Below are 25,330 nucleotides of genomic sequence, written 5' to 3' on the forward strand. Positions count from 1 at the left end.
CTGCAGCTCTCAGTTCAAATCCTGCCCACTCACCCTGCCCGCAGAGTGAGCCATCCATTCCTCAGTTCTGACAGCCCTCTGTGCCTGTACTGACCTCACTGGACTCGGGGTGTAGGACCCCTGCATGGTGCCTGGACGACATTCTTTACTGAATGCTGCTAGAGCAAGCAGATGTATGATGTGTGGGAATGTATGTTCCCTTGGAGCTCACAGACTCCCAAGGGTCCTAAGGGTACATACACATCATGTCTATGCTCCCAATTCATTTTCACTTCCTATCACTCTGCCGAAGTGCCTCAAAAGGGTTCTGGATTCCAAATCTGGAAAATCAACACCAAATGCTCATGTTCATTTTTAAGTACTGACACACTACTAGCTATAACACACACTGCGTGGGTATTTATTTGGCTTTTAACTGTGAATGTTGATAGGACCAAAAGCAAAAATAAGAATGAAAAAAAGAAACATTATAACCAAATATCCTGGGTCTATTCAACGCCTGCAAAGCACATTTTACTGAAGATATCTGGCCATAGCAGCTAGCTAGTTTAAAACCGTGAAGACTCCAGAAAGTTGTAAATGTGAATGCTTTAACATTGCTGCACCCAGATGGTGAAGCAAGGGTGACTAATTATTTTCTATAATGAATATGTATTACTTTTATCAACCGATAAACACTGATAAATCTTAGAAGAGTGAATTAGATACTGATATGGAACAATTTCCATTATAGTTTTAAGTAAATAAAAAAAGGTAGGGGGAGGGCAGAGGGAACAAAACAGTGTATTTGGTAAGCTTCTATTTGTGTGTATGGGAAAAAGGAGACTATATGTGGCCACGTGCATGCGATGTGCCTGCACACACACGCACGCACACCAAGTTACCTCTACAAGGATATCTAAGAAATTGGTTACATGCCTGCCTGTAACCAGGGAAAGGAACTAAGGTTCATTAATGGCAGAGACCTGTGTTTCACTGTATTCACACCTGCATGTACCAACCTACAAAATGCTTTTTAACTGCAAAAGAAAAGTGGTATCAGTGGTATCTACAGCAATGTTGGTATTAGCCCAGGTTAACGTATCTCTGAGAGAAAAACCAAAGATAAGTTGGGACTAAGAAAGAAAAATGGCGCCAAAAATATGCTATTAGGAGTTGATATCAGCTATTATATAGGCTGCATTTCTCTTTTAACAATGCTGTTTCTGTAATTGTTTCAGGAACATAATCCCCACCCTAGCCCTAACCAACTTGATAGTTTCCTCCCACAAAAAGGGAGCAGGTACAATAGGCAAAACTAAATTTGATATTCAGGTAATATTAAGTGTTCAACATAAAAACTTGCTCCCTGTCGAAGTAACCAATCAATTATTGTCCCAGGCATGTTGCTAGGTACTAGAAGGGAGAACTAAGAGCATAACGATATAACTAGTTACATCCAAAAAAACACATAAAATGAAAAGTACTCTCATAAGTATCAATAGCTCTTTATAACTTCCCTGATAAAAGGAGATGGTCTATCTTTTTGGAGTATAAGACCCCAAATTCTAGTAGGAGTATTTTTCAGTTCCAAATCAGTTGAATGAGAATCCTGTAGAAGTGAAGCAAGGCAGAGCAGAAACTTCACGGGCTTTGGAGGTAAAAACCTTTGAATTATGGGGGCGCCTGGGTGGCGCAGTCGGTTAAGCGTCCGACTTCAGCCAGGTCACGATCTCGCGGTCCGTGAGTTCGAGCCCCGCGTCGGGCTCTGGGCTGATGGCTCAGAGCCTGGAGCCTGTTTCCGATTCTGTGTCTCCCTCTCTCTCTGCCCCTCCCCCGTTCATGCTCTGTCTCTCTCTGTCCCAAAAATAAATAAACATTGAAAAAACCTTTGAATTATGATTCATTCTGTGTACTTGGGGCACGTTACTTAACCCCCAGAGCCTCAACTTCCACATGGGTGAACATATCACACCATACACTTCACAATGCTGGCTTTTGTCCCTTCTGTTGAAGACAAGTCCATGCTCTCAAGAGCTTCATGAGGCACCTCAAGACTGGAGGGAGCATTAGCATCACAGAGGCCGAGATCTGGACCAGCAGAGGTAGAAGAAAACAACGTGCCAGGTGGTAAATGACAAATGCCAGAAGACTATTCTAGAGCTTTTCTGAGCAGACAGAGGAGGATCTGCCCCATGAAGATTACATAGTAAACAACCAAGCATGAATAGACTTAGCTTTTTAGGTGTGCTACAGTTATTTTCCAAAGCAAATGCTTAAAATATTTTCAAACACAAAGTGGTGGCATAACCTAGCAAGAACAATGGAAATCGGCACAAACTGGGGAAATGATACAGTTCATCTGCAGTCATTCATTAGAAATATTGATGCAAAGAGACCAGGGGCGCCTGGGTGGCTCAGTGGTTGAGCGTCCAACTTTGGCTCAGGTCATGATCTCGCGGTCCCTGAGTTTGAGCGCCGCGTCGGGCTCTGTGCTGGCCGCTCAGAGCCTGGAGCCTGTTTCAGATTCTGTGTCTCCCTCTCTCTCTGACCCTTCCCCATTCATGCTCTGTCTCTCTCTCTGTCTCAAAAATAAATAAACGTAAAAAAAAAAAAAAAAGAGAGACCAAAGGGAGTTTGGTGGTACAGTCTATGAACCCAATAATCCAGTAACACCTCCTTTGAGCCACAAGAGTTGTACAAAAACAACAGATGGCCAAACGCAAATCCAAATTCCTGAAAAATATGTAATTGTTATTGCCAAGATGAAAAGGAGTATGATGGAACTACACATTGTGAAATCTATTATTAGCAATGACATTCCCTAAAAAAAGTCAATTTACAACTGTTTTCACAAATTTAAAGGAAGGTAGTTGATGGCTGAAGGGTCCCATTGAAAAGAGCAGGCCAGCCTCCAACAACGCAATGCATTTTGCGTCAAAGGATTAATCACAAAGGATTTGACTCCTTTGAAGACTTTTCTTTACATGATCATCTTAGTACAGGTAACAGAAGTGCCTGAAAGAAAAACGTGTCATTTATTGAATAACTCAGGGAACAGCAAACTTACGTTTGCCTTCTGGAGCTCGTTAGAGTGACAATCACAGAAAAGCACCGAAAGGCCATAAATGCACGTCCCGCCTGATGTTTCCATCTCCTCTACAACCTGCCCTTCTCCCACAGCCATGGGCACTCTCCTCGAACCCGCTGGAGCTGGCCTTGCACGGGGCCTGTTGAAGTCAGGCCACGCTGACCAGTAGGAACGGGAGACCCCGGTCCTCATTCTTTCTGCTCAGCTGGAACCGGCCTCTTCGTAGCCCCCACCCTTCATGCTGCTCAAAATCCTCAGGACTAAAGAGAACAAGTCTCCACGCTCTTCCACCTGACAGCCACCTTCGGAATTTTCAGGGACAGTCCGTCACCCCATTCTCCGGCCCTCCCCTCCGGGCCGCACGAACGGTACAGGACGGCTGGTTCTCGTCCCGCCTTCGCAGCAGATGAAGAGAATACGGATTTGACCCGGTCCACCGGGGGCCCTCGGAACCGACACCGTGAAAGGGCACGACCGCAGCGCTCACTGCACTTGGCCGCACGTTCAGTCACCAAATCGCGCCCAAGCGCTTACTAAGTGCCGCCGGATCCACCGCACCCGCCCCGCCGAGCGGCGGCAGCACGCCGACCTCGCGCGGGGGACTAGAGCCCGCGCTTCCCCTGCCGGTCCCGGCCGTTCGGCGCGCGGGGGGAACGGCCCTTCCCTCCCCGCGGAGGCGCCACTGGAAGTCGGGTGGCCGCGCCGCGCGGGGCCAGAACTGGCGGCCGGCTTGGCCGGGGTCCCGCTGCCCGCGCCCGGGTCCCCCGGGGACCCAGCCTCACGCGCCCCCGCGGCGCCGAGCCACCCCGACCGCACGCCTCGCGGAGGAGCGCGGGCGGCGCGGACTCACAAGGACTCCAGGTGCTTGAGCTGCTGCAGCTGCTGCGCGTCGTGCCGCCGCCGCTTCTGCTCTCGGCGCCGCTGCAGCTCCTGCTCGGCCGACTCCCGCGGCCGCCGCGCGCCTCCGGCTCGCGCGTCGTCACGCCCGGGCCGGGAAGACATCGCGGCCCGCGCGGCTGAGGCGACCCGCGGCGCGCCTGAGGCGCCTGAGGCGGCCGAGGCAGCGAAGACGGCACTTCCTCCGCGCCGCGCCCAGGCCGGCCCCGCAGCGCCCCCTCCCGCCGTCCGCCCGGGCAGCGCCCTCCGTCTCCGCCGAGGCCTCCCGGTCCCCGCCTCCCGCCAGGCCCGCCGGCCACCTCCCCGGGCCGCGGCCCCAAGTCGGCGCTCGGAGCTCCGAGAGCCCGCTGCCTGGCCGACCGGTGTCGGAGTTCGGCGAGCGACCCCTGGCGGTGGCGGCCAGGCGGGCGGAGGAGGCCTGCGGGGCAGCCGGCAAGCCCCGCCCCCGGGACCCTGGGAGCGCGTGCGAAGTGACTTTGTAGTCCAGGGTGGGATTAGACTATGAGCGCTGCTGCTACGTGGTGCTGGGATTTAAACAGCTTTGAAGAAAGCAAGACTCTCCATAGAAATTCTCTAATTTTCCGGAGCATGGTTAAAACATAGCGTACAGTGTATTTAGACGTTTGGGTGCTGGGCGAAAAGCTGTATATACTGAGCGCTTTTTATGTGTTGGTCATTGAGCTAAGCCCTTAAAAACGGGTGATTTAATCTTTAAAAAGCAATTGCTGTTATTACCCTTGTAGATAGGAAGGAGCCCAGGGAGTTAAATAACATGCACAGGCAATAAGTCGTGGAGCCAGGATGCAAAGTGTTAAGTGCTTAACTAGGTTGCATTTTGAAAATGTGTCTGATACGTGAAGTTATGATAATTGTTTTAGCTTTAACATAATGGAAGAAACCACAACGGAAGTAAAAGTAACAGCATAGGGGATATATCCCTCAAATGTGGTGTTCAATATAGTTAATACTGAAAATATATGAAGAGTGCCTTCATATTTATTAGAGAAAATCCAAATAAACAAAGGCTATGAACACAAACACATGTTACACTGATTTGTCCATTTGTCCCATAACTTGGAAATCAGGTTTCCCTTGAGAGGGAAAAACTGGTACATATACCAGTCCAGCTGTTGATGTAAGCTACCTGGCCCAATAAGTACCCTGTAAATACCTTGCAAGACATCTTCATCTAGTCAAGAATATTGTCTAAGGAAGAGATGTGACTGAGAAACAAAGAAAGTGTAACTTAATCATGTTATAGAAGGAAGATGGTCTCTAGAACCTAGAAAAAGAGAACCAAGGTAAAATAATCAGGTAGTGTTTATCCTGTATTGTCCACTAAAGACACAAATTATACGAACACACATGAATGTTCTGATCACTGGAGAAATACCCACCATTTGGAATAAGGCATGAAATTGACCAAACGTGGCCTTATCTCTTTTTTTAGTTGAAGTGTAGTCGACATACAATATTATATTAGTTTCAGGAGTACAACATATTGACTCAACATTTATGTACATTAAGAAATGTTTAGGGGCACCTGGGTGGCTCAGTCGGTTGAGTGTCTGACCTCGGCTCAGGTCATGATCTCGCAGTCGGTGAGTTCAAGCCCCTCATCCGGCTCTGGGCTGACAGCTGGGAGCCTGGAGCCTGCTTCAGATTCTGTGTCTCTCTCTCTCCCTCCCCCGCTCATGCTCTCTCTCTCTCTCTCTGTCAAAAATAAACACTAAAAAATTAAAAAAAAAATGTGTATCTTGATACTTGTTGTTACCATCTGTCACCATGCAAAGTTATGGCAATATTATTGACAATATTCCGTGTGCTGCACTTTTCATCCCTGTGACTTATCTTATAGCTGGAAGTTTGTGCCTTTTAATCCCCTTCACCTATCTCACCCATCCCCCCATCACTCCCCTCGAGCAACCGCCAATCTGTTCCCTATTACACTGTTTCTGTTTGTTAGGTTTTTGTGTTCTAGATTCCACAGGTTCGAGAAATCATGGTATTGTCTTTTTCTCTCTCACTTATTTCACTTAGCATAATACCTCTAAGTCCATCCATGTTGTCGAAAATGGCAAGATTTCATTCCTTTTTATGGCTGAGTGATTTCACTGTATGTATGTGACACATCTTTATCCATTCATCTATGGATAGAGACAGGTTGTTTCCATATCTTGGTTGTCGTAAATAATGCTGCAAAAGTTGGCCCTATCTTAGGGAAATACCTTTCAAGACTAGCTAAGCTCCTCTGCTCTGATTCCATTCCCACCCAACAACATCCTGACAGTGTATTATACCAGATCCTAATATGAGGAGAAAGGTGTTTTTGTCAGATTTAAGTACTGGGGTGAGTAGAAAGGTAGTTCTCCTATTGTAGATCAATAACTTGACATTGCAATTTGTAATTTAATATCTTATGACTATAGCTATTGTGGCAAATGGTATTATTCAAGTCACCTACAATAATCTCTCCCATGTCACTTGTTTTCTACAAATGACCTTGATACTCTTCCCATGGAGAGGTGGGGTCTATGCTCCTTCCCTTGAATCTAGACCAACCTTAGTGATTTGATTGTAACCAGTCGAAAGTAGTGGAAGTGATGCCTCATCATTGTAAAGATTAGGTCAGAAAAGATCCGATTGTTTCCACTTGGTTCTCGTTGAATATGTGCTCCCAAAGCCTTAAGAAATGTAAGCTGTTCAACTGCCCTGAAGCCACCATACTGTACTGAAGCCCAAGTTAACTCATGAGGAGAGATCACATGAAGCGATCTTGAGACTCAATAAACAGAGGAATGCTAGGCCACACCCCTAGTCAGATGAGTCCATGGTACATAGCAGAGTAAATCCAAGCGTCTCACACCAACAAAGCTGAAGCAGAATTGTTCCTCCCCTCCTCAAGAAGCCTTGTTGATGGCCAAGCTATGCTCCTAAATTTAAAAAAAAAAAAAAAAAAAAAAAAGGAAGAAGAAGGAAGAAGGAAAAGATAAAAATAAAAGACATAAAATGTTCTCCAACCATAACCGGTGATTTATTTTATTTATTTATTTTTTAACGTTTATTTATTTTTGGGACAGAGAGAGACAGAGCATGAACGGGGGAGGGGCAGAGAGAGAGGGAGACACAGAATCAGAAACAGGCTCCAGGCTCTGAGCCATCAGCCCAGAGCCTGACGCGGGGCTCGAACTCCCGGACCGCGAGATCGTGACCTGGCTGAAGTCGGACGCTTAACCGACTGCGCCACCCAGGCACCCCCATAACCGGTGATTTAATAGCAATCCAGCAAATAATCTGAATACCTTGGTATATACTTGTAGGCAGAAACCAATTGGGTTGGGTTTCTGTCACTTGCGATCGAAGGAATCACGACCGATTCAAATATTTGCTTAACACAATGATTTGATCTCTCCCTGTAAGGTGGTACTAGGGGAGATGGATACAAGAAGATCCAGGGATTGATAGTGCCACTTTAGCAAGTATCAATCAAGACTCTTTGGAAAATACCAACAGATCAAAATCCAAATCAAACTGTTTTAGGGGAAAAAAATGAAGGAATTTATTGAGTCATATATGTCAAATGTCATGGGGTTGAACTTCAGGAATGGCTGCATGTAAGGGCTGAAATATTATCATTAACAGCTTCTCTCTCTTCACTTTTCTTTTGTATTGCTTCAATTTCATGTTGTTTCTCTCACTGTGGGGGCAAAGATGGCCACTAACTTAGCAGCCCCAGATGAAAGAAACTTTCTCAGTTCCAATAAGACGTCCGTGTATCATACTCATTGGCTTGGTAAGGATTATGTAGCTGTTATGGAAACAGTCACTGTGATCAAGGAGATGTAGTACTCTGGCCAAACCAGTATCATACACCCACCTTAATTCACAGGCGCAGGATTAACAGACTGGGAAGGAGAGCTCCTCAAAGTGAAATCAAGGTTCTGTTAACAAGGGAGAGAGAGACAGAGAGAGAGAGAGACGGAGTGGAAAGGGATTCTGGACAGGGAAAAATAGCAGATGTACAGTTCGGTAATCTGACAGCCTCTCCCAATACCACCTCCTAGTCTGCATTCTAGGCATCTCTGTTTGATGATTAACATGTTAGAACTTATAAAGCAGTGAAAATCTTTTGATCCTTCCCTCTATGTGAGTCTGGGTTCTTTGTGTATTTTGACACCAGACAGAATTTTCCTGGTCATTAACCCAGTGTGATATGCAGGGTGTTGCAATCACTTCACAAAGGCCTGATGGACCCCCATCCACCCAAAACTGGTTCACTGTCAAGACTGATGATGCCACAAATGCATCAGGAAAGTAGGAAGAAATTTGTTATTCACATATTGATACTTTCTGGAAGAGCAGTTCAGACACCTAAGCTAGTCCAAAAATGACTTCAGCAAAAGTAAGGTGACTGGCCCTGGGTTTTATTGTGTTTAGGGGGTGAAACTGGGTGAGTGTTCAACCCCACACACAGCCCAAGAATTTGTATAATTTGAACTCCCCACCTGTGGGAGGCCGACCCCGGTGCACGGCTGAGATCGGGTCGAGCAACGGCTCCCTGTTGACTCAGCCAACCTGGTGGTTCTCCCTCTCATTCCCCCACTTGCAAAGGCATACGAAAGCCTTGTCAAGGCTGAGAAATCTAATTCCTGAAGCCCGTGGTCTGTGGGTGTTGGCAGTAATGTTACCCCCCTTTTTCTACCCCAGGTCAAAGAGAAACAAACATGGGAACTGTGTTTTGCTAGCAATCTATCAACAAGGTCTTGTGGTGACCCGTTTAGAAAGTTCACAAGGTACACAGAACTAAATGTTTTGGTTGGCAGCGATCATGTGAAACCTGTTTATTCTTAGAATGGCCTGATCCATAAGAGTCTTGATATAAAAGATTGTGTACAGCAACAATAAAGCCGTCACTTGGGCCATCAGCCCAGGGGACCCTCCTGTTCCCAAACTGGCTTCTCTTCTCTTTTTTTTTCGTACATTCCCCTACCCTCAGGACCCTGATCTCGGTGTTTGTTGCGCCGGTCGCAACACCCACCCCCACCCCAGTGCCACTTGGACTTTCCTATCAGCTCACCCACATGTGGGCCAGAAGGGGAAAGTGGAGATGAGGCTTGAAAATTGTCAGTGGTCAGCATCAAAACTGGACTCAGATGCTTTATTACACAGCACCATCTCTCAGACTCAGTCCCGTTTCTTCGTTGTGATGATAGATTCAACGTAGTAGCATCTCATTCATTAACCAGGGAAACAAACAGGAATTCTTTCCCTATTGCTTATAATTCTAAAACATTATTCTCACCTTTCCCCCATTATTTGCGCCTGTAGAATCTGGAGAGGTGTGCAGGTACAGTTTCTTTCCAGAGAGTAAAGCGATTATTACCCAACCATGAATATGTAGGGAGTCAGCCTTCACTTTGTACCAAAGCACTTAACCCAGGTGAGAGATGCTTTATTTGCATTCCCTCCCTGCTGTACCCCCTGCCTCAGTTTTTTGTAACCACTACTCCATCCTAAGATACCATATTCATTCTCAAGGCCAGCCAAAGAGCCTCACTGTGGGCCCAATTGTGGAGGGGTGGCTGCTGACTCTGTTTTACTGGTTATGTGTTAAGCCTTCCAGACTAGAACGATGTTAAAAAGACTGGACTTTCTCCTGCTTATATCGATCACCTTTCGCAGCATAGCTTTGATGCCATTATTTTGCTCACAAGGTGTATTATTTTACCTACCTATTTTTTGCCACAAGAATCTAGATGAGTGTATTGTCATTCAAATAATTCATAGCAAAAGGAATGTAGCGATAGGTTCAGGGTAGTATGAAAAGAACCTGCAGGTTTGGAGATGTTGCTCTATTTACATCAGAGAGGAGGGTCTCCCTGACATTAGGCACAGCTGCTGCCTTGTCGGATGCCCCTTTGCAGATGCAGCCCTGGGCACACTTGGCACAGCCCGTGGGGCAGTGGGAGCAGGAGCTCTTCCTGCAGGATGTGCATTTGCAGGAGCTGGTGCAGGTGTGTGAGCCCCCGGTGGGGCAGGAGGAGTTTGGGTCTATTTGGGGGTCCAATGCAAAGTGGTGAAGGGAGGCACTTGGGCTGGCTGGAGGTGTGGTGGTCCACAAGGTGTATTTGTCTAGTTTTTATCTTACTAGTGACCTTTCTCCACTGGGAAGATGGAGGAAGGTAAAAGGTGAGTAAAAGAGAAAGACCACATTCTGTTATATATTAAAGAAACACTGCTAGCTTAGAGGGTAGGATGCAAATCCGTCTTTTTAAAAATTAAAAACACCAGATTTCAAAGAATTCTCTTGGTGAAGTAGGCAGTAAGTTCCCAGGAATACATGTTCACAGTTCTCTGCAGCACAGTGGAAACATGTGAGAGACCCTGCATTATTTCTAACAATTTTAACTGGTATTCCAGTAACAGTTTAGTAACTAGTCGGATTGCAGGAAGAATGTCAGACAATATGCTTTATTTGAGGCTTGCAAGTAGAGAAGACTGAGGGAAGAAGGGGAGATACCAAATGTAATTGCTAATCTGTGCCAAACCTTGTTCGTTGCCAATCCAATTGTCATTTCCCCTTTTCTTCCTTGCTGGAAGCACTCTGATTTTGTTCAGGAGTCTAAGGTAGCTGTCTACTTCAGGGGAGGCTGGTTAGAGAGTAGAGACCCCTTCCATCCTTTTTGGAGGTGAATCTTGATTAGTCTTAAAGCAAACGTAGTAACCCTATTCCTCTTCCATTGATTGGTTTAGCAATGGACACAAGATTCAATTTTAGCCAATGAGACGTGAGGGGCGGTCTTGTCCGAGGAAAGCTTTATAGAAAGTTTCTTGATCTTAATAAATGATACTTGGAATGATACTAAATGATCCTTCCTCCCTCAGGATGGTTCTCCCTGCATGTGGTAGCTGGATCTGGGGCAGCCATGAGGGCGCAGCAGTGAAACCCCAGGCTGCCTGAGGAGAGGAGATCATTCAGCTCTTGAGGATGTTTTAGAGACATTTGATTAACCAGTCCTGGAGCTGCTTTCCTATTCTGAGAGACAGTATGTTTCTTTTTGGGTTAAGTGATTTTGTGTTGGGTCTTCTATTACTCATAGATAAATATGATTCCTCACATTTACATCGTATTTTGCAGACTTCTGCCCCTCATATACTGCTTCAGTTGATCTTTACAGAAACTCTGTGGAAGTAGGCAAGACATTTTACAGATAAGAAAATTGATTGCTCAGAGAGTAGGGGAATGGGTGGCCCTACAATCAAGGGCATCTGATTTCTAGTCTAGGGCTTTTCATCAGAGCATATGGTAATTCCAGGAGTGTTGTCATTACAGCGGGTGGGATAATTTGCTGTAAGCTCTTGGGGAGGGAAGAGAGAGGGCGCTGCTGCAAGCGAGTTTCTCCTGCTTCACATTTGCCTCAGGCCAGCTCAGATGGACTTTCCAGTGATGTTTTTCTTAATGCTGGCCTTTTCTTTATCCCTGCTTAGTGTGTGCCAAGCTAAAGTTAACAGCTTACTTAGCTTAGTCTCCAGGGTTTACTACTCTTGGAAGATCTGATTCATGAGACTTCTTTAATTCAGGCTCAATGAAAAGTGGAATTCTCTCTTTATTGCCTAGCTTGATTTTCCCGATCAACTTCCTGTATAGAGGAGATAGAACAGAACCTAGTTTTCTGACTTTCATCCAGACCAACCCTTTGCCAGATGTCCCTTTTCTTCCTTCTCTTTGCTGTTCCACGCCTCCATTGACCTCAGACCTTTTGGATGTTTCTCTTATTTTGTCCTTTTCTTTATTTAAATATTTATTTATTTATTTATTTAGAGAGCAGGAGAGGGGCAGAGAGAGAAGGAGAGAGAGAATTCCAAATAGGCTCCACACTGTCAGCTCGGAACCCAGAACAGGGCTTGAACCCACCAACCGTGAGACCATGACCTGAGCTGAAACCAAGAGCCCGATGCTTAACTAAGCCACAACAGGCACCCCATTGTTGACTCTTCTTGAGTATATATTCAGCTTTGAGACATGGGAAGTCCTCACAAAGTCACCCTCAGAAACTCAATGGAAATATATATTTTTTAAGTTTCAGCTTGGAGGCACCTGGCTGGCTCAGTCAGGTAAGCATGCTACTCTTGATCTTGGGGTTGTGATTTCAAGCCCCAAGTTGGTGGTAGAGATTACTTAAATAAGCAGTTTAAAACAAAGTTTTGGCTTGATTTTAATTAGTTCTTAGGATAATGCTATCACTAAAGCCAAGAGGTAAATTTTCTCTTTGGTAGATTGCTATAGAAATCCAATGCAAAGAATATATGTTGGGATTTAGCAATGTTAAAAAGCGCACATACTGTTTGATTAGATAATTAACTTTTTATAAAGTTTTTTTCTTAAATTTTATTTGAGAGAGTCAGAGACAGCATGAGCAAGTAAGGGACAGAGAGGAGAGACAGAGAATCCCAAGCAGGCCTGGCACTGTTAGTGCAGACAGAACCCGATGTGGGGCTCAAACTCACTACTGGTGAGATCACGACCTAAGCCGAAACCGAGAGTTGGAAGCTCAACCAACTAAGCCACCCAGGCACCCCTAGATAATTAACAATTTTAAAGGAATGACAATAAATCAAACCGCCAGGAAGCCCTAAAAGGCATAATGGAAGGGGCAGTCACCACTTAGCCTACCTCTTCCTACATCTGTCTTCTATTCTGTCCTGGAGTGTTTGCTCTCTCACACTATCGTAGGATTTTAGAATTGGTGGAAGTCTTAGAAATCAACCACTTCATTTTACAGAAGAAGAAACTGAGGCCCAGACAGGTGACATGTGTCACCCACAGTCACAGGAAGGGGGTGGAAGATTCCTGTTTGTTTCTGTGTAAACTGGGTTATTTTGATAAACGTGTAATGCAGTCATTAAAAACCAACAAGGAACACTGAAAAGTACAAAGAAGAAAGCAAATCATCACCCCAAATTCAACCACTTACAGATAACCAGTGTTAATAGGATGAATTATATTCATAGGTTTTCTATTTCCATAGCGTTAGCTCTGTTGGGAACAATGAACATTTCCTCAGCGCTACATGTAGTTTCTCATTAGATTCTGGGATCTAATGAAATCCATAATTATCTTCTAATTACCATGTTTTATCTTCATCTTACAGAGCACACAGAGACCGTTTATTAATTTGCAGAAGGTCACCTCGGTAGTGCATATAACGGTGTATTATTCCCTTAATAAACTGATGAATTCAATTTGCTCCCATTTTATTATATTGTACTTGTATTTATAAATTAGATTGGTGCCCAGTTTCTCTCTCTGTCTCCCCCTGTGTTGGCCAGATCTTGGTATCAAGACTGTTTACTTCCAAAAGAAGCTGAGAACCCCTTGGTGATTTGCTCTCATTAGTCCAAAATTTTAATAAATAAGAACAACCGATCCTAAGAATTCATTTAAGTACTCTAATGAATTTCTTGGGGCTTCTCGGTCTCTATTGTGAAGGCCAATCTAACTTAGTCACGTGTGGGGGGCCACGTGAGATGTTTGCTACTGAGTACCAGCTCACAGTGCATCCACTAATGGCTTGCGGGAACACTCACAGTAACTTGAAACTTTCTCGTGACAGCTGTCAGGGGAGTATCACAATACATGCCTCTCCCTTTCTCTTTAAGTATAAAAGACAATCCTGAAAAAAAATCCTGAAGAATGGTTTCAGTCTTTTTCATGTAGAATCCATTCTTTTAACTAAGTAAAAAACAAAACATAATTATCTAAGATTCCCTCCCTTCTCAAAGCAGCCAGAAGTAATTGGATCCGCGGCCACGTAGGAGCCTCTGGTGGCGCTAAATCTGGGGAGTCTCCAGGGACAGGCGGATACGGGCCAGTCTGCCGGGGCAGTAAACGCTTTTCTCTTCCAACTTTGGGCCAGAGCCCCGTCCCGAGAAGTTCACGGTTTCTCCCTCGGGGACAGGTTCCCTCTGAAGTTGCCAGGCTCTTCCCAAGGCGGGCCAGTTCGCAGGGCAGGGCAAGGTGGGGCGGGGCAGGGCAGGGCAGGGCCAGACCAGACCCGGGCAGCGAGGCGCGCAGCACACCAGCTAAGGCGCGCGGCTGCGGCTCCTCCCCTCGCTCGGATGTGGCCGGGGGGCGGGGGGTGGTAGAGGGGGGTGGCGGCTGCCGCCCGGGGAGGGCCGGGAGTCTTTTCCACGTTTGCAAACGCCGCGGCGCGCCCAGCCCGGACCCGCGCTGCCGGAGCTCCGCACTCCCTCGCCGGCTCCACGCTGCGCCCCGCGCCCGCCCCTCGCCACCCCTGATGGCATTCAGAGCCCGGGGCTGGAGGCCTCCGCCGCCGCCGCTCCTGCTGCTCCTGCTCTGGGTGACCGGGCAGGCGGCGCCCGTGGCGGGCCTGGGCCTCGACACGGAGCTGCAGATCGAGCGGCGCTTCGTGCCGGACGAGTGCCCGCGCACCGTGCGCAGTGGCGACTTCGTGCGCTACCACTACGTGGGGACATTCCCCGACGGCCAGAAGTTCGACTCCAGGTACCGCGCCCTGGACGCCCGGCCGGGCCTCCGAGGCTGCAGCGCCCACTCTCCCGTTTCCTTCTCTCCGGACAGGCCTTTCCCTCCCGACGGACCTCCCCCAGCTCCGCCCAGCGAGCCCCGCGCTCCTCCCTCTCCCTCCTCCTACCCAAATGCTCCGCGACCCTAAATCTGTCCTCCGCGGGGTAAGTCTACCCGCCCTAAAGCTCGCCTCGCCCGCCCGGGACCGGAGCCTTGGATAGGTCCTGGCACAGAGGGGTTGGAACAGTTCCCGTCCTCCCAGCGCATTCACACAACGCGAAATCTATGTAAAATGGCCACCCTGCAAGTAGACCCCCCCTCCCCCCAGGAGTAAATGTTGATGTCTGCTTGCCACCTCCCTTTACTGGCCTTTCCGCAGGCCCCTTGAGTCAGACGACGTCTCTCGCAGTTGATGATGATGATGATGAGCTGACGATAGCAGTCGTTACATATATGGAGCTATTACACTGTGTGCCAGGGTAGTTCTAAGTGCTTTGCGTATCATGAACCCATTTAATTCTTAACAACAGTTCTCTTAGGTAGCTACCACTATTTTGCCAGTGAGGTTACTTGAGGCCACTGAGGCTAAGAAACTTAAGTGGAGTCCAACTGAAAACCAAGTGACAGTCCAAGGCCAGGGTCTGTGCATAAAGCTACCACTGTCCTTCTTTCTCCACCACTGGGCGTGGGGTAGTCCAGAGCAGGTCGCTCAGCTTTGCTCTGGGGCCCTGGACCATGCCCACGATTCCTTCCCTCAAACTCTGCCCCGGGATCACAATACCTGCCCCCAGCTTCTCTCCAGTTGAGCTTTAGGGTTAAGAGGTCTCTTCCTCCAGCTACAGTCAGCTCTCCTCCCCAAGACATTGTTCCAAACCCAGGTCTGTGCCTGCACTTCTCTCAGTGAATCACCAGACAAGACAAAGAGAACTGTTTGTTGAGCATTTGCTGTGTGCCCTTGGCCGTGCTAGGCTCATTCCAGAAGTTATCTAAAAAAATACTCTTACCTTTCTTGACTTTGAGTCAAGACAATGAGTCCAGACAATGAGTGCATTTACAAAAGCTGTTTAGTATGCAAATGGCACATAGCAAATGCTTAGAAATAGTCATGTTTACTATTGTTTCAGTTGCTTCTTTTTATTTTTAACAGCTTTACTGAGCTATAATTCACATACCATACAATCCACCCATTGAAAGCATACAATTTGGTGGTTTTTAGTGTATTCACAGGGTTGTGCAACCATCACAGCTATCATTAGATAGCTAGAACGTTTTCATCACTCTAGAAAAGAAATACTGGACTCATTAGCAGTCACTCCCCTCCCCTCCAGCCCTAGGTAACCACTAATGTACTTTCTGTATCTACGTGGAATCATATAATTTGTGGTGATTTATATCTGGCTTTTTCACTTAGTGTAATATCTTCAGGGTTCATCATGTTGTGGCATGTACCAGTACTCCATTTCTTTTTTATGGTTGTATAATATTCCACTCTACGGAGGTTCCACGTTTTGTTTATCCATCCATTAGGGTTTTTTTTTAAGTTTATTTATTTATTTCGAGAGAGAGTGGGAGAGGTAGAATTAGCAGGGGAAGTGCAGAGACAGAGGTAGACAGAGGATCCAAAGCAGGCTCTGTGCTGATAGCAGACAGCCCGATGCGGGGCTCAAACTCACCAACCACGAGATCATGACCTGAGCTGAAGTCAGACAGTTAATGGACTGAGCCATCTAGGCACCCCTATCCATTCATTAGTTAAGGGTCATTTGTATTGCTTACACTTTTTGGCTAATGAACATTTGTGAACAGGGTTTGGTGTGCCTATATGGTTTTCTTTCTTTTGGATATATACCTAGGAGTGGAATTGCTGGGTACTGTAGTTTAACTTTTTGATGAACTGCCATACTGTTTTCCAATGTGGTTTCATTATTTTACACTCCTGGCAATGGATGAGTAGTCCTAGTTGTCCACATTCTCCTCAACAACTGTAATTGTCTATCTTTTTTATTCTAGCTCTCCTAGGGGGTGTGAAGTGGTATCTCATCGTGGTTTTGGTTCACATTTCCCTAGTGGCTAATGATGCTGAGCATCTTTTCATGTGTTTATTGGTCATTTGTATGTCTTCTTTCATTTGCGTTTTTAGTTAGAAAATAAAGAAGGGGCGCCTGGGTGGCTTAGTCAGTTAAGCGACTCTTGATTTCAGCTCAGGTCATGAGCTCATGGTTCCTGAGATTGAGCCCTGCATTGGGCTCTGCGCTGACAGTGCAGAGCCTGCTTGGGATTCTCTCTCTCTCCTTCTCTCTGCTCCTCCTCTGCTCTCTCTCAAAATAAATAAATAAAACTTAAAAAAAGAAAAGAAGGAAGAATTTCCTGCTTGTGCTGATGGTAATTAATAATTCCTACTAGAACAAGCTGATACTTTCTACCCTCTAGCTTGGCAGCCACTGTGAGGCAGTGTGGGACAATGGAAGACATTGGAAAGAGGCACTACCATCCCTTCAGCCAATATGCAGTGTCTGCCCCTGAAGAAGGTGTCCTTCCCTGTCCCTACAGCTTATGGTCCAGGCCATTACACAGTGTGATATGTACAGAAGGGATAATAGCATACGCTTTTGTTTCTCGTGTAGAGTTCACACAGTTCTTACCACATACCTTTTGATATATGAATTCATTTAATGTCAAATGAATTCATTTAACCTCACAAACAGTGAGGTAACTCAACAACAAACGAAGAAACTGAGGCTCAGAAAGCTCTAGTAATTTGCTCAAGGGATCTGGCTAGTAAGTGGTAGAGTGAGGTTTTGAACCTAGGCAGTGTAATGTCTATGGCAGTATATATAGTCTATGGCCCGTAGTCTATGCATATATATAATGAAAAGAAGACAAGGAGCTGTGGAAAACACACAGAAAGCTTAACTGTATGTTGTGTGGGGATGGAGACAGAGAGAGTGGTTGGGATGGAGTTCCAGGATTGCAAAGATAAGACCTGAGGATGATTAAAATTGACCGGGGCTGAGCTGAGGGGTGAGGGCTGTGGAGAGAAGAGAGGGTGTGGCTGATGGAGGGAAGAGCCTATGCAGAGGTTTGGCGGTGGGAGTGTTGTGTAGGGGGACGTGAAAGCTGTTCACAGTGGCCTCAGCTTGGAGTGGCAGTGGGGGAATGACCGAGAGGGAAAAGAAAAGGCCAGAGGAGTCTGGGGAGGAAGGCTGGGCTCAGCTTTGAGAGATCTTTTTTGCTTGGCTATTGAATTTGGACTTTGTCTAGGACAATGGAAAGCCACTTAAGAGTTTTAGTCATGGGGGTGAGGGGTCAGACTTTTCTGTGGCTGCTGTGTGGACAGTGGAGTGGAAAGGGCAGGATGCATAGTAGGTGTTTCATTAGTGTGAGTTTTTCTCCAGGGTGTCCATTCCTTTGGGAATTTATGAAGTATTAAGGCACAACTTTGCTATTCCTGCCCAACGAGCTTAGGGAAGGAGAAATCTAAGGTGTTTTGGGTTCTGGCTACTGATTTGGAGGTTTTGCTCAGAAGAAAATGGCTGTCACCCTGACCAGAGTCGTAAGTCACAAAGGGCCTCTGTTTCCACAGAGCTTTCTTCCTCTGGGCCACTGGCTCGGGCATGGTTTCATTTTATTTTGGAGCCTCCGTGGGCCTGTTAATATGTTCCTGTGGCTGCAGCTCCAGATCGAAGTTGACAGCGGCTTCCCAGCTACACTTTTTAGGGGGCTCCTGCTCTCACTTTCCAGCTCTTGGGAGCTCCTTGTTAGCCACTCCTGATTCAGCATTTTTAGAAGTTCTATAGCATTCCTAGCAATAAAGGTGAGGGGGATGGTCTCTTTGCTCTGATTTCCTTCTGGAGACTGAAATTTACCATGTTGCGGTTATCGTTAGCAGGCAAAGCTAGCCTCTCGTCAGTTCATTCACAGCCTCCAGGCTTGTCTGCAGACACTCAAGGTCCCAACATTCAGTAAATACTATCGTGTGTCTAGTCTACCACATGTCCTGTCGGGTGGGCTGCTTTAACGCAGTGGTGTTCAAACTGTACATGCATCGCAATCATCTGAAGAGATTATTGTACACAGTTCCTGAATCACTAGGTCTGGGTGGGGCCCGAGAATGTATTTGCCTTTCTAAGTGCACAGGTGATGCTTTTGCTGCTGGTCTGAGGACCACACTTTGAGAACTATTGCTCTAGGGGCGCCTGGGTGGCTGAGTCGGTTAAGCGCCGACTTTGGCTCAGGTCATGATCTCGCGGTTCGTGAGTTCAAGCCCCGCATTGGGCTCTGTGCTGACAGCTAGCAGCCTGGAGCCTGCTTCAGATTCTGTCTCTCTCTCTCTCTCTCTCTCTCTCTCTCTCTCTGCCCCTCCCCCACTCATGCTCTGTCTCTCAAAAATAAATAAACATTAAAAAAAAATAAAAGAGAACTATTGCTCTAAAAAAATCAAAGACTTATTAACAGACATCAGATTAATTTTATATATTCATTCATTCATTTATTCATTCCATTCACTCAACAAATATTTATTGAGTACCTGCTGTTAACACCTGGTGGGTATTGAGTGAAGGGATGTTAAGGCTCACCTTCTCTGCAGGATTGGTTCTGAGAAGAGCCAGGGAGCTGGGCAGCACGCCAGATGGTGTCAAGGTGTACTGGAGGAGTTAAGTAGTGACAGGGAGACTAGTCAGGTCATGACAAGGCTCACTTAGGCAGGGAGTTTTTTATTTTCCCAGAGAGAGAGAGAGACAGAGAGAGAGAGAGGAACTGCGCTCTCATGCCTGAGTTGGGGAGAAGGGTAGAGGGAGGGGGGAGGGGAGAGAGAGAGAATCCCAAGCAGGCTCCACTCTCAGCGTGGAGCCCGATATGGAGCTGGATCCCATGACCCTGGGTGGTGATCTGAGCCGAAATCAAGAGTCGGTTGCTCAGGGGACCTAGGTGGCTCAGTCAGCTGAGCATCCAACTCTTGATTTAGGCTCAGGTTGTGATCCCAGGGTCGTGGGATCGAGCCCTACATCAGGCTCTGTACTGAGCGTGGATCCTGCTTGCAATTCTCTCTTTCCCTCTGCCCCTTGCCCCCACTCCACTCCGGGCACTTTCTCTCTCTCTAAAATAAATAAATAAACAAATTTTAAAAAAGAGTCATATGCTTAACTGACTGAGTCACCCAGGCGCCCCAAGCAGGGAAATTTTAAAAGTTTGAATTAATAAAAAAAAAGTTTATTTATTTATTTTGAGAGAGAGAGAAGGAGAGAGAATCCTAAGAAGACTCCCTGCTGTCGGTGTGAGATCATGACCTGAGCCAAAACCAAGAGTGGGAAGCTTAACAGATAGAGCCATCCAGGTGCCCCTAAAGTGTGAATTTGTATGGCAGCTCTTCCTCTGGAAAAGCCATGTGATGAAAGGGAAGCTGCTGCTGGAGTCTTAGCCCAGTGTGGCTCTCCTGACTTTAGGAAAAGAGCCTACCCTCCAGGCAATTCTTCTTAGGATCTCCTGAGGTCATTGGCAGGCTTACTTAGCTGCAAAGACTTGATACATTGCTTTTAACTTTCATTTGTGAGTCATTGTGAGTGACTGTGCATGCATATTGATCATTTAATTTGGCTATATTTTACTCACTAAGAACTTGTGTAGAAGAAGATTTATAGAGATCTAATATTTTAACTTCAGCAGTTGCTGAAAGACAAAACTCCGCAAGAGCAGTGCAATGATTTCACTTTGCAGAGGTTTTCTCAATCATATTTTAACGTGCCAAAAATCATCCAGGCCAACGGCTCACATTTCAGGGTCTGATCCTCTGTGAAGGTAAGAATGAATGTGTTCTTTCTCATTTCCCTCTTCTCCGTTCTTACTCCTTCCTCTCTTGTCCCTCACCATCTCTCTCTTCCTCCATTGCAGTGTTCTTCATTTTTCCATCTGGTAGTGGAACTGGTTTGCCAGGTCATTAAGGGCTTGCCTTTTCCCACTGCCACGGCTCATTAGCAGCTGGTAGAGGTAGTTGTTTGGGGGAAATAATCTTGGACAAAGAGTCTGGGAAGCACATGGTGTGTGGAGAGAGACGGGAGACAGAAAAGTCAGACTTGGCTTCCCACTTTTTTTTTTTAATTTTTTTTTTTAATGTTTATTATTGAGATTCAGAGAGAGACAGAGCGTGAGCATGGGAGGGACAGAGAGAGGGGGAGACACAGAATCTGAATCAGCCTCTAGGCTCTGAGCTGTCAGCACCGAGCCCTATGTGGGGCTCAGACTCACAAACTGCAAGATCATGACCTGAGCTGAAGTCGAACGCTTAACTGACTGAGCCACCGAGGTGCCCCATGGCTTCCTGCATTTTCAAGTCTACACTGGGGCCCAGGCTCCTTGGTGGAACTCAGCCAGGGAAAGGTCTTACCTGGCTCATCCCAGAGCTAGACTAACAGCTGGGAGGTGTCTGCTTTTGTGGATTTCATGCATTTTTCAATCCCATTCACATATGGCTCTGGCAGGACCACAGCCCTTCTTCAGGCGGGTCCTGTATGAGCCAGTCGTCTTGAGTTGGCCTGAGACTGGACCAACTTTGAGGCACCCAAAACATGGTTCCCATGCCCCGTGGGCTGGCTCTTTATTATCTTGCTTCCCTCCAGTTACAAGTTCTTAAAATATGGTAGTGTCTTTAATGTTCAAAGAAATGAATTCAGTCTAATATATAGTATTGAGAATATAGTTAAGAATACTGTATTGTATACTAAAATTTAAAAGTATACTTTATTTACAGTTGAAATTTACCGACAGGGTAAACCTTAAGTGTTCTCACCACAAAAAAGAAAGAAAGAAAATGTTAACTGTGTGAGGTGATGGATATATCAATTAGCTTGATTGTGGCTATTATTTCACATTGTATACATACATCAAAACATCCGATCATACATTTTAAATGTATGCAATTTTTATTTGGCAATTGTACATCAGTAAAGATGGGAGGGGAAGTAACTTATTCAGCTTTTATTTGTCTACACTGAATCTAAAATTGGCATACAGAGCCAGCTGACTGGTCCTGTCATAGCTGATCAGGACCTCAGTTCTAACCTGAGGGCGGTTTTCTCTCCCTTTTGTAATGGCCATTTTTCCTTTTTTTCTGCATCTGAGATAAAAATAATCTCAGCAACAAGTAGTGTAAGTGTATATAAATTTTTGTCAATAGTTTTAAAATTAATTTAATTTGTATTTTTTTTATTTAGTAAAAAAAATTTTTTATTGCTTATTTTTGAGAGAGAGACAGCGTGTAAGCAGGGGAGGGGCAGAGAGAGAGGAAGACACAGAATCTGAAGCAGGCTCCAGGCCCCGAGCTGTCAACACAGAGCCTGATGTGGGGCTCGAACCCACAAACCATGAGATCATCACCTGAGCCGAAGTCGGACATTCAACCGACCAAGCCACCCAGGTGCCCCTAATTTGTATTTATTTATTTAAAAGTTTATTTATTTTGAAAGAGCGTGCCAGCGGGTGAGGGTGGGGTGGGGGGAGGGGCAGAGAGAGAGGGAGAGAATCCCAAGCAGGCTCAATAGTGTCAGTGTAGAGCCCAATATGGGGCTCGAACCACGAACTGTGACATCATGAGCTGAGCCGAAGTGGATGCTTAACCAACTGAGGCACCCAGACACCCCCAGGCTCCCCAAATTTTTAAAAGTAGTATCATATAGGGGCGCCTGGGTGGCTCAATTGGTTAAGCGTCTGACTCTTGGTTTCGGCTCAGGTCGTGATCTCATGGTTTCGTGAGTTTGAGCCCCACATCAGGCTCCAAGCTGACAGTGTAGAGCCTGCTTGGGATTCTCTGTCTCCTTGTCTCTCTGCCCCTCCCCAACTTGTGCTGTCTCGGTCTCTCTCAAAATAAATAATTAAACTTAAAAAAAAGTAGTATCATGTATTATTTTTGCATATGCACAGAGTCTTTAAAACCAGTTAAATAATTCCATAAAGCTTAAAATTGTAGTTGCAAAGCAGCTAGGAGTGGGGAAGGGGCTCAGGGTGGGGTGTAGCAGTTTTGGATGCAGACTTAGCTCTAGGCTTCCTTCTGCCCTGCCACCTGCCACTCTTCACCTCTGCAGACTCTGGGATGCACAGGGCTTGGCCAGATCCCCCTTTGTTTCACCTAGATTCTGTTTCTTCCCTACTAGGTCAGATCCTACACCTGCTCCCTTTCTGTCTTCCAAAATTTTGTTGCCAGCTCTTGAGAGCAATGGTCTCCTCTCCTTTTCCCAAGTTGTTTTTGTTTGTTTGTTTGTTTTTTCACAAAGAAGAATGTAGGAACTTGGGGAGGAAATGGGCTTTGGGGACTCTAGGGAGGGAGTGCATTCAGTTTGATATATGTTCTTTTATTTATTTATTTTTAATATTTATTAAAAAAATATTTATTTAAGTAATTTCTACACCCAACATAGGGCTCAAACTCACAACCACAAGATCAAGAGTCAAATGCTCTTCTGACTGAACCAGCCAGGCATTCCATAACATATGTTCTTTTAACAGTTCATCCTCGGGGCGCATGGGTGGCTCAGTCAATTAAGCATCCAAGTCTTGATTTCAGCTCAGGTCATGATCTCACGGTTCGTGAGATCAAGCCCCGACTCGGGCTCTGTGCTGACAGCATGGCCTGCTTGGGATTCTCTCTCCCTCTCTTTCTGCCCCTGCTTTGTTTGCACTTTCTCTTTCTCTCAAAATAAATAAATAAACATTAAAAAGAAAGTCCATCCTCATTGAAGATTGAAACCTACATTTAGAAATAGAGCCACAGTGGGGCGCCTGGATGGCTCAGTTGGTTAAGCGTCCAACTTCGGCTCAGGTCATGATCTTGCGGTTTGTGGGTTCGAGCCCCGTGTCGGGCTCTGTGCTGACGGCTCAAAGCCTGGGGCCTGCCTCGGATTCTGTGTCTCCCTCTCTCTCTGCCCCTTCCCTGCTCATGCTCTATCTCTCAAAAATAAATAAACATCAAAAAAAAAAAAAAAAAAAAGAAATAGAGTCACAGTATTTATGCTTTAGGAATGCAGCCACAGAGTTAGTTACTTATCCTGAGGAATATCCTGCAAGTCATGTGTGTGCATGTGTAGACAGTTTCATAAATTGGTTATGATGGGTTTTATGTGATGTCTCCTGTTTTAGTGATCCTTGGGCTGGTAAACTTGAAGACCATCACTGGAGGATGCTGTAGCCCCACCCCCCCCTTCAGGGCGGGGAAAGTAGAAAGAAGTGTCAGGGATAGCAATCAAAGGGTCTATAGCAGTGAATGAGCAGAGGAGAAAAATAAGCTGATGGAGAGGAAAGGGGGATTTTGGACGTGCTAGATGATTTCCATTTGCCTTTCTAGGTCCTTCTGTTCCACTTGGCTTTTTGCTGTGTGCATACTATGGGTTATATAAATGACTCCCTCGTCACCTGGCTTCTGGTTGGGTTCAGTCGGTGGGGCATCAGCAGGAGATCAGAGGGAGGAGAGTGAGGTGGAGATATTTATTCCTTGGGCTCCCTGCCTGTAGGTCTCCACCATTTGTGTCCCTGGACCAGAGGTCCTAGCTAAGCTTGTCATGTGGCCCTGAACCATCACCTTCTCTGTACCTGGATCCTTCAAGCCCAGGTCTGACAACAGCACCCCCATACTTGTCCCCGACGTACTACATTGTCCCTTGTGTTGTCTGCACTCTGCACACTCCTTTGCACACAGCCCCTTTATTAAACTTTCCTGGAACTGCCTAGTTTGGATGTATCATTTGTTTCCCACAGGACCTCAACTGGGACTTCTGCAAAAGGTGTAAATCAGTCAGATACTGGGACAGGCCATATAAGTGCTTATTCCAGAGCTTGCAGAAGTAATTTTCATAACCACTTCTGGGCTTGACTCTGCAAGTGAATTTGTGCCAGTTGTGCTGATCAGCACAGATTTACTCAACGATTTTATTTTTCCAGATGGTCAGAGTTTTAAGCAGGAGATAAGACTAGTCTTGCATTGTTAATTTCTCACATATGTAAATTTTTTTGTTTTTTTTTTTTTTTAGCACTTTGCTTAGGTAGTCATCAAATGAAGAAATTAATACTGCAAGGCAACAACAGTTAAAAAAAATTTTTTTTAATTTGAGAGAGAGAGAGAGAGCACAAGTGAAGAAGAGAGGCAGAGGGAGAGAGACAGAGACAGAGAGAGGTAATCTTAAGCAGACTCCATGCTCAGTGTGGAGTCCGACATGGGGCTCAATCTCATGACCTTGGGATCATGACCTGAGCTGAAGCCAAAAGTCAGATGCTTAACCGACTGAGCCACCCAAGCACCGAAACAACTGTTTTTATATATCATCTAGGGCCTGGCCCCATGCTAGGAGGTTAAGGGTCGGATAAACCTGTGTTCTCGCTTTTTTTCCCCAGTTGGGTAACTTTGTGAGCTTGGAAGATTCTTTTCCCTCCAGAGAGCCAGAGTATCAGCACCCACCTTGAAGTGTTGTCTGATGATTAAATGGGGTAGTATGTGGAAAAGCTTAGTTTGCCACTGTACCTGACACATAATAAACACTCTAAATAGTAATTATTATTAAAAACTCTTATTAAATTTGGGAACCATATTCAGGTTCTATGGATGAAAAACTTATTTCTAAGGTAGTTTCCAGCCTGTGCATTGTAGCTGTTTGCACATGTTCTGTACCTGGGATGTCTTTGAAGCTTCGAGTTTTGGTCCATTATTAATATAAACCCACCAGTTGGATGATGGTTCAGGGCATGGCAAGGCCCCAGCCAAGTGAAATTAAAGAGCTGGCATTCCAGGGGGCGGGTGTTGGTCCCTGGAGGTAGAGGGTGGAGGTGTAAAGCTGTCT

The 25,330-nt window shown here is 46.0% G+C and overlaps 2 protein-coding genes across 5 annotated transcripts in view; one reads left to right on the plus strand and one right to left on the minus strand.

The window, feature by feature from the left end:
* Positions 1-4,169, minus strand: part of LOC123606673 (retinitis pigmentosa 9 protein) — a 44,680-nt gene extending 40,511 nt beyond the window's left edge. For all 4 annotated transcript variants that reach the window (XR_006716426.1, XR_006716425.1, XR_006716427.1 and 1 more), the window contains exon 1: positions 3,921-4,169. Coding sequence is in view for 1 of the 4 variants with exons in the window: in XM_045495265.1 (XP_045351221.1) it covers positions 3,921-4,072 (152 nt within the window). In the remaining 3 variants the exon portion in view is untranslated. The remainder of the gene's footprint in view (positions 1-3,920) is intronic.
* A 9,836-nt stretch (positions 4,170-14,005) lies between these two features.
* The window catches only part of FKBP9 (FKBP prolyl isomerase 9), a 42,156-nt gene continuing 30,831 nt past the window's right edge, over positions 14,006-25,330 (plus strand). Inside the window, exon 1 of the mRNA XM_045495256.1 lies at positions 14,006-14,492. Within this exon, the coding sequence (XP_045351212.1) occupies positions 14,266-14,492 (227 nt within the window). The 5' untranslated portion in view covers positions 14,006-14,265. The remainder of the gene's footprint in view (positions 14,493-25,330) is intronic.

The sequence above is a fragment of the Leopardus geoffroyi genome, chromosome A2 (genome assembly GCF_018350155.1).
Source record: "Leopardus geoffroyi isolate Oge1 chromosome A2, O.geoffroyi_Oge1_pat1.0, whole genome shotgun sequence".
NCBI classification, from domain to species: Eukaryota; Metazoa; Chordata; class Mammalia; order Carnivora; family Felidae; genus Leopardus; species Leopardus geoffroyi.